The following is a 7,907-nucleotide window of genomic DNA, read 5'->3' as shown; positions in this document are numbered from 1 at the left end:
CCAGGCCTTCTGTGTGGATGCTGTGGGGCGTCGAGGGTGGCAGAGGACACTCCAGGCCTTCTGTGTGGATGCTGTGGGGCGTCGAGGGTGGCAGAAGACACTCCAGGCCTTCTGTGGGGCTGCTATGGGGCGTCGAGGGTGGCAGAGGACACTCCAGGCCTTCTGTGGGGCTGCTGTAGGTGTCGGGGGTGCTGGGCATGGCACCAACAGGAGGAGGAGCCTGTGGCAGATGTGGACAGTGGCGGTGAGGAGAGGGAGTTGTCTATTGGGGGAACTTGGTTGAGTCCTGGAATTGCTGAAGCAGAGGGGAGATGGGGCAGGTGAGTGGGGTGGGGGTTCTGTAGTCCAGGTTGACACCGGAAATTGGTGTGGCCTGGCCGGGTGGGCCCCCCAGGTGCAACAGTGGTATGGCACATGGGGCTGGACGTGTGTGAGGACAGTATAGGCAGAGACCGAGTGCTTGGCAAAGGGGAAGAGCCTCAGGATGAGCAGGGTCTGGGCGAGGAGAGGCGGCCAGCCCCTACCTGGTCCTCAGAGTCGGTCTGTGTGTGGCCAGGTGGTGCTTGCCATGCCCTATGACACCCCGGTGCCCGGCTACAAGAACAACACTGTCAACACCATGAGGCTGTGGTCCGCCAAGGCGCCCAATGACTTCAAGCTGCAGGACTGTATGTTCCACATGTTCCCATGTCCCACCTGGGGTGCCCACAGTCCCTATAGCCTTCGCACCTTCCCTGCCACCCACCACCCATTCTGGGGCACTGTGCCTTTAGTGGACAGTCAGCGGGGCTTGCCGGGAGGGGCCCAGGGCGGCTGGGTTAGCTTGGGCTGACCATGTGTCTCAAGAAGGAGCCAGGGGCTGGAAGTGTGGGCACATGGGAATGTGAGGAAGGAGCCACATGTCCGTCTAAGGGTGGACGCCCTGCACTTATGGATAGTTTTCTGTGGCCTTTGCAAGTAAGCCACTGAGCAGCTGTGACAGTCACTCTGACAAGGCCACCAGAGTCCCCAGCAGGGCATGGGTGTGCTGACTCTGCCCTGTCTCTCCTAGTCAACGTGGGGGACTACATCGAGGCAGTCCTAGACCGGAACTTGGCGGAGAACATCTCCAGAGTCCTGTACCCCAACGACAATGTGAGTAGCTGATTGGTCACCTGTCAGCTGGGGGTGCTGTCTGTGAGCACAGGGGCATCTTGGTGAGCGCAAGGGCTGTCTGTGAGTGCAGGGGTATCTTGGTGAGCACAGGGGCTGCCTGTGAGCGCAGGGGCATCTTGGTGAGTGCAGGGGCTGTCTGTGAGCACAGGGGCATCTTGGTGAGCGCAAGGGCTGTCTGTGAGTGCAGGGGCATCTTGGTGAGCGCAGGGGCTGTCTGTGAGCACAGGGGCATCTTGGTGAGTGCAGGGGCTGTCTGTGAGCACAGGGGCATCTTGGTGAGTGCAGGGGCTGTCTGTGAGCACAAGGAGTGTCTGTGCAGCCTGCTGCTGCCTTGTGAGGTGTGTGGGTGGGACACGTAGTGGCTGCCCCGAGGCCTTCCTGCTGTAGGTTGTACACCAGTGCTCTCTTTGGACTTCTGTCTCACAGAAGGAAGGTCTCTGGGAGCTTCTCTACCTCCTTTGTGATGCACACATGGCCTCTGCCTTGGGCTAGGCCAGAGCCTGCCAGCCTTCTGGTCCAGCCCGTGTGTGCTTAGCTGGTGATGTCACCTGCCCAAGAGTTCAAAGGCCTGTGTGTCCAGTGGGGATGGTAGCACTGATATGCATTGATGCCTGGAGGCTTTTGAAAGGTCTCCAACCTGTCACATGTGGGATATGGGTACAGCCCTGCTCCCTGTTGGCACCTGGAGTGGGGCCTGGTGGCTGTTTTGTTGTTGCCAGACCCAGGTCCTTGGGATCTGCCCGTCTTGGTGTGCATTGCGGTTTTTAGTTAACTTTGTCTCTTGCCCATGTGTTGCACGCACATGGTAGAAAGGCCAGGGCACCGGGAGGCTCCCGGACGCTGGGAGGCTCGTTGCAGCGGGCACCCTTCACGCAGACGCTCCCTGGAGACTGGAGGCAGAGCCAGGGCCTGGGTACCGCATCCCACCAGGCCTGCACTCGGGAGGCTGCAGTTTCCCTGCAGCTCTGACCCCGGCTCCTCCCGCACTTGGCCTCCCTTGTGGATGGGCCAGACACTTTGGGTCTGGGTCTGTTCCATGGGCTGTGTGCCCCTCTCTGGCTTCCTGGACTGCACAGATGGGCGGGACGGGGCTGGGCCACCGGATACCAGCCAAGTGGACGCTCTGGGCCCTTGGTGGGACAAGAATGGCCCCAGGGCGGGCAGTGGGCTGTGCAGGAAGCCCTGGACTATGCCTTCCAGCCCACTCCACTGTGTCCACAGTTCTTTGAGGGGAAGGAGCTGAGGCTGAAGCAGGAGTACTTTGTGGTGGCTGCCACCCTCCAGGACATCATCCGCCGCTTCAAGTCCTCCAAGTTTGGCTGCCGAGATCCTGTGAGGACCTGTTTTGACACATTCCCCGATAAGGTGCGTGGTGGTTGAGGGGTGAGCTCAGCCTCTGAGGTCTCTTCCTCACATCCCAGGAGGGGCAGAAGCAGAGCAGGGTGTCCTCCCATCTTGGGAGTCTCCTCATTCTGGGCTGGGACCCCACTCGGGTCCCTCCTTTGGCAGTCAGGGCAGTAAGAGGTATTGTGAAGGCTTCCCTGGTAAAGTTAGGTGTGCTTTGCAACTTGGATGGGAGAGCCCAGCACCCTGCGGCAGGGCCCTGGGTTGTGCAGGTCCTCCCATGTCTGGTTACAGGGCACACCTGCTGCAGGGCACGTCTGGCATAGGGCATGCCTGCTATAGGGCACGCCTGGCTGCAGGGCATAGGGCTGGCTGTGTCCTCTTGACTCCCTTCTTAGGTTCTCTCTGGGTTCTTCAGGGTCCTCAGGGTTGGGGCAGCTGGGGCTGCACACCTGGGACTACACAGCTGATCTGAGCCCCTGTGTGCACTGCAGGTGGCCATCCAGTTGAACGACACGCACCCTGCTCTCTCCATCCCTGAGCTTATGCGCATCCTGGTGGACGTGGAGAAAGTGGACTGGGACAAGGTGCGTGCTCGTGAGGGAGGACCATGCTCTCTGCAGCCTAGGGCCACAAAGGCCATGGTTTCTGTGGCTGAGCTCACCCAGGAGGCTGGGAACCTCTCCCTGCACCCTGGGAGGATGTCCCCCGGGAGAGGTGTGGGCCCTGGAGGTGGACATTCTGTGGGACAGGAAAGCAGTGGGGACAGAGTGTCAGGACAGGAATAGGACACTTCTTAGAGCTTCTTGTGTGTTTTCTGACCCTGAAGTTTGGCCCAAGAACATCACAGAAGTGTTAAGTAGCTGGTTTCCATGGTTATGAAGGTATTCTCATGGCTCAGCCTGGTGAGCAGAGGGGACAGCAGCCCTCCCTGGAGGAATGGTGTCTGCCTGTGGTCCTTGATGCTCATCTGGCCAGAGAGCTGCATGCTCCTAAACATGCTGGAACGTTCTGATGGTCTAGGCCTGGGAAATCACAAAGAAGACCTGCGCCTACACCAACCACACCGTGCTACCCGAGGCCCTGGAGCGCTGGCCCGTGTCCATGTTCGAGAAACTGCTGCCACGACACCTTGAGATCATCTATGCCATCAACCAGCGGCACCTGGATGTGAGTGCCATAGCTGCAGCTGCACCAGACCCTCCTCGCCCAGGAGAGGAGGCTCAGCCCTCCTTCCCTAGAGGGGCTCCTGTCCAGCAGAGGATGCCCAGGGCTGTTCCCTGGAGAGCAGTCAGCTGATCCCCATTCCAGAGCAGCTTTAGGTGTGTCTGTCCCAGGGGCATCCTCACAGCATGAGGCGATTTAGGTACCTTTCAGAGAGAACCCCGACAAGGAATAGGGGAGCCTGGAACTCAAGTGTGCTTATAGCTGTCTTTTTAACCTTTTGGTGAAAAAATGGCTGTTCCCCAGTGATAATGTGGTTGATGCCCCCAGATTAACGGGCGCCGTCCAGCTTTCTCCATGTGAATCAAATGGTGAATCTTCCACCCTTGGGGTCCCAGCATCAGACACAGTAGCCTGTGGTCTCTGGGCTGAGGTGGGTGGAGATGGGCTCCTCTGCAAGGTGGTCCGAGGGCCATGCAGGGCTGGGGTAGCAGCCCCTGACTTTCTAGAAGCAGCAGAGCACCCACAGAGAGTGGTGGCCATCAGTTGGTCCCTGTGGGCCCTGCCTCACACCCATAGCTCTCTGTGTCTTCACATCAGCACGTGGCAGCCTTGTTTCCCGGGGACGTGGACCGCCTGCGCCGCATGTCTGTGATTGAGGAAGGGGACTGCAAACGCATCAACATGGCCCACCTCTGCGTGATCGGCTCCCACGCAGTCAATGGGGTGGCACGGATCCACTCAGAGATCGTGAAACAGTCTGTGTGAGTGTCCCTGGGCCAGGGTCCCTGCTGCCAGATGCCTGGCAGCCGCACCCCACGTCCGGGTGTGTCACTCATGCTGTGCCTCTGTGGAGCAGCCTGCTGAACCCTGCCAGGCAGTACCTTGTGCGTCACCAACCTGCACACAAGGGCCACACAGCAAGCAGCTTTGACTCACCATCACCTGCTGCTCCGCGAGCTACCCACCTTCTCAGGGCCCAGCCAGGGCTGGCTGAGTGTGTGGGGCCATGGGACTGGCAGGCTGGGCTCCCAGCTGGATGGAGGGTGGGGTCCTCTGCTCAGGCCTCCTTGCCATTCCCCACTTGGGTGGGGTATGATCTCGGAATTCCTATTTTTTTTTTTTTTTGCAGTTTTTGGCCAGGGCTGGGATTGAACCCACCACCTCTGACATATGGGGTCGGTGCCCTATTCCTTTGAGCCACAGGCGCTGTCCCTATATATATAATTTTTTTAATTAAACTTTTCTAGCACCTGCTGTTAGCTGGAGTGGCAGTACATGGCAGGGGGCCCTGTGGAGGGCAGAGCTTTGGCACTGGCCAACGGCTCCACATGTTAACCCCCAGCAGCTTCTGAGCTGCACGTTAGCCTGATTAACAGATGAGGGAGCAAACCCCAGTTTCTTGGGCCTTAAAGCCAGTACAGTCTCCTCCTTCCTGACCTGGATGCCTGTTTCTTCACAGGCCACTGGACACGGCCAGTCTTGATGCCCGTGGGGTGACGACTGGCACCAGACCACGCAGCTGCACACGGGCCTGAGGAGTGTGGCCTTGTGCGCTCCTGCCGTGCCGTGGCGCTAACCACCCTGTTCTCTTTAGGAAACGAAGCAGAGCTCCAGAGCCCCAGGGGACCCTTTCAAAGGGCCTTTAGTCCTCTTGCTCACCTGATTTAAGTCACAGCATTTGTGACAATTCCCTTTCTGTACTTGTAGTTTCAAGGATTTTTATGAGCTGGAGCCAGAGAAGTTCCAGAATAAGACTAATGGCGTCACTCCCCGCCGGTGGCTGCTGCTGTGCAACCCAGGGCTGGCTGATGTCATCGTGGAGGTGAGAGCTGGGCAGAGCCCAGGGCAAGAGCCACCGCGGCTGGAGGTTGAACTGCCCTGCACAGTGTCACCAGGCCTTGGCTGAGGGGGGCAGGAATCTCTGTCCTTAATATGGACCTCTGTGGCTCTTGGCTGTGAGCAGTGAGGCCCTGAGCAGGGCAGGGGCAACCAGTCAGCAGACCTGGCAACCCTGTGTGCAAATTCAGAAGCTGGCCAGGCTTCAGGAGGGGCTGAGGTGTGGCTGATTGGCAAGACAGTGCCAGGACTGTCACATGCTTGCTCTGGAGGGGGCGACCATGCTCAAATTCCAGTCTGTGTGCTGGAGCCAGTGGTGCAGCAGCAGCCAGGAGGGCCTCTGACAAGGCCCAGGTCTATGGAGGGAGTGGGAGGGAGTCATCTGGTGTGATGCCCTAGGCCTGAGGACAGGCCCTGGGGATACAACTTCTGTACAGGCCAAGGCAGGCAGGGTGGGGCAGAGAGGTGGCCAAGCATCTGCAGGGCTGCACAGGGAGGGTCCTTGAGGTCCCAGGTCTGGAGTGATTACCTGTTCCAGGGGGAGGAGGTGGTCACACATTCACACCCATGGTGGCCATGCAGATGGAGGGCGTCCAGAGGAGCCCTGGGAACCTGGGAGGTGTCTGCATATGTGGATGTTGAGTTGGCAAGATGGGGATGCTCTGGCAGAGGACTGTGCTCAGCTGTGACTGGACGAGGGTGGAGGGCAGGCCTGGGGTGCACACGGAGCGTGTGGTTCCCAGGCCACAGCAGAGGCTACACAAGAGCAGGGCGGTGGCCAGAGGGCCTGGCTTCAGGAGCCTGAGACCTGCAGTGCACAGCACCCTGTGTCCCTGCTCTCCAGAAAATCGGGGAAGACTTCCTGACTGACCTTGATCAACTGAAGAAACTGCTGCCATTAGTCAATGACGAAGCCTTCATCAGGGATGTTGCCAAGGTCAAGCAGGTAGGCCCCAGGTGACTTAGCCTGAACCCTGCCCTCCTCTACCCTGCCCACTTTTGCACTTATGTGACTGGCGGGTGGGCGAGTGCAGGCACCAGGCCAGCCCTGACCCTGCCTTGACCCACTGCCCTGTCAGCAGTTCTGTAGAAGCCATGTAATGCTCTCTGTCTCTGGAGAGCTTTGCGTAGCTGCCCAACATAGCTGGGTTGCTGGAGCCTTCTGAACATTGTGGGAAATAGGGGCCATGGCACAAGCTGGCACAAGCAGGGTGCCAAGCCCCGTCCTCTGCTGGCTGGTGGCGGTGTCCTCTCTGAGGCCCAGAAGAAGTTCTTCACTGTGGTCTCTGAAACTATCCGAGACTTCCCTGTTGGCCTGTCTGCCTGCATGCCCCACTCCCCCTTGTACCCTGTTCTCCCATATGCCCCCCCCCCACATGCTCCTACTCTCTGACCCTGCTCCCCCCACGTGCCCTGCTCCTCCCCCATGTGCCCTGCTCCTCCCCACACCTCGCCCTCCCACATGCCCTCACCCTCTGACCCTGCTCCCCCGACATGCCCCGCTCCTCCCCACGCTTCGCCCCCACTCTCTGACCCTGCTCCCCGCACATGCCTTAGTCCCTCCCATGCCTCGCTCCTGGCTTACTCTTCTACTTTGCTCCAGGTGCTGTTGGGGCTGGATCTTCACTTCTTCCCACCATTCCTGCTATGGGTCCATCTTCCCTGTCTCCATCCCGGCTCTAGCCCTTGCCCCGCTGCCCCCTCCCAGTGGTGTCCCTGACTTGGCAGAGGTGTGTGGGCCTAGCGGGGGACCAAGCGTCCCTGGGCGCCCGAGAGTTCATGGGTCTGATCTTCCTCTCCCAGGAGAACAAGCTTAAGTTCTCGGCCTTCCTGGAGAAAGAGTACAAGGTAAAGATCAACCCCTCGTCCATGTTCGACGTGCACGTGAAGAGGATCCATGAGTACAAGCGGCAGCTGCTCAACTGCCTGCATGTGGTCACCCTGTATAACCGTGAGTGCACTGCCCTGCTCTCCCCAGCTCCCCGCTGCTGGCCCCTGGGCCCCACCCTCCTCTCTAGCAGGGGCTGTGAGCTCTGTGTGTGTGTTTTCTTGTGCCCTCCAGGTCGGGCCTGAGCAGGTGACTGCTGATGCTCTGTAAGGCCAGTGGGGTCTGTGGCCTCAGCTGACACCTGGAGCAGTCACGGGGCTTCCTGGAATTCCGAGGCTGGGTTTTGTATTCAGCTTGGCTTTTATTTTAAGTTCAGTTATCATCTCTATGAGTTTTATCTTATTTGGAAAACACTGCTAAGTAGAGACACTAAAAGTATACTTATAAAAAGAATTTATGGCTCGGCGCCTATAGCTCAACCAGCTAAGGCGCCAGCCACGTACACCTAAGGTGGTGGGTTCAAATCCCCAGCCTGGACCCGCCAAACAACAATGATGGCTGCAACCAAAAAAAATAG

At 58.9% G+C, this 7,907-nt stretch overlaps 1 protein-coding gene across 2 annotated transcripts in view; it reads left to right on the top strand.

Moving 5' to 3' along the window:
- PYGB (glycogen phosphorylase B) overlaps positions 1-7,907 on the top strand; it is a 40,033-nt gene that overhangs the window by 21,521 nt on the left and 10,605 nt on the right. For both annotated transcript variants that reach the window (XM_003801082.3, XM_023507660.1), the window contains 9 exons: positions 557-668; positions 1,052-1,134; positions 2,377-2,520; positions 2,994-3,086; positions 3,523-3,669; positions 4,264-4,427; positions 5,374-5,488; positions 6,347-6,448; positions 7,306-7,453. In XM_003801082.3, the coding sequence (XP_003801130.1) occupies positions 557-668; positions 1,052-1,134; positions 2,377-2,520; positions 2,994-3,086; positions 3,523-3,669; positions 4,264-4,427; positions 5,374-5,488; positions 6,347-6,448; positions 7,306-7,453 (1,108 nt within the window). The remainder of the gene's footprint in view (positions 1-556; positions 669-1,051; positions 1,135-2,376; positions 2,521-2,993; positions 3,087-3,522; positions 3,670-4,263; positions 4,428-5,373; positions 5,489-6,346; positions 6,449-7,305; positions 7,454-7,907) is intronic.

Source organism: Otolemur garnettii, unplaced genomic scaffold, assembly GCF_000181295.1.
Source record: "Otolemur garnettii isolate 467f Iridium unplaced genomic scaffold, OtoGar3 scaffold00197, whole genome shotgun sequence".
NCBI classification, from domain to species: domain Eukaryota; kingdom Metazoa; phylum Chordata; class Mammalia; order Primates; family Galagidae; genus Otolemur; species Otolemur garnettii.
Note: the sequence above shows the minus strand (reverse complement) of the source record. Positions and strands in the feature narration are given on the sequence as shown.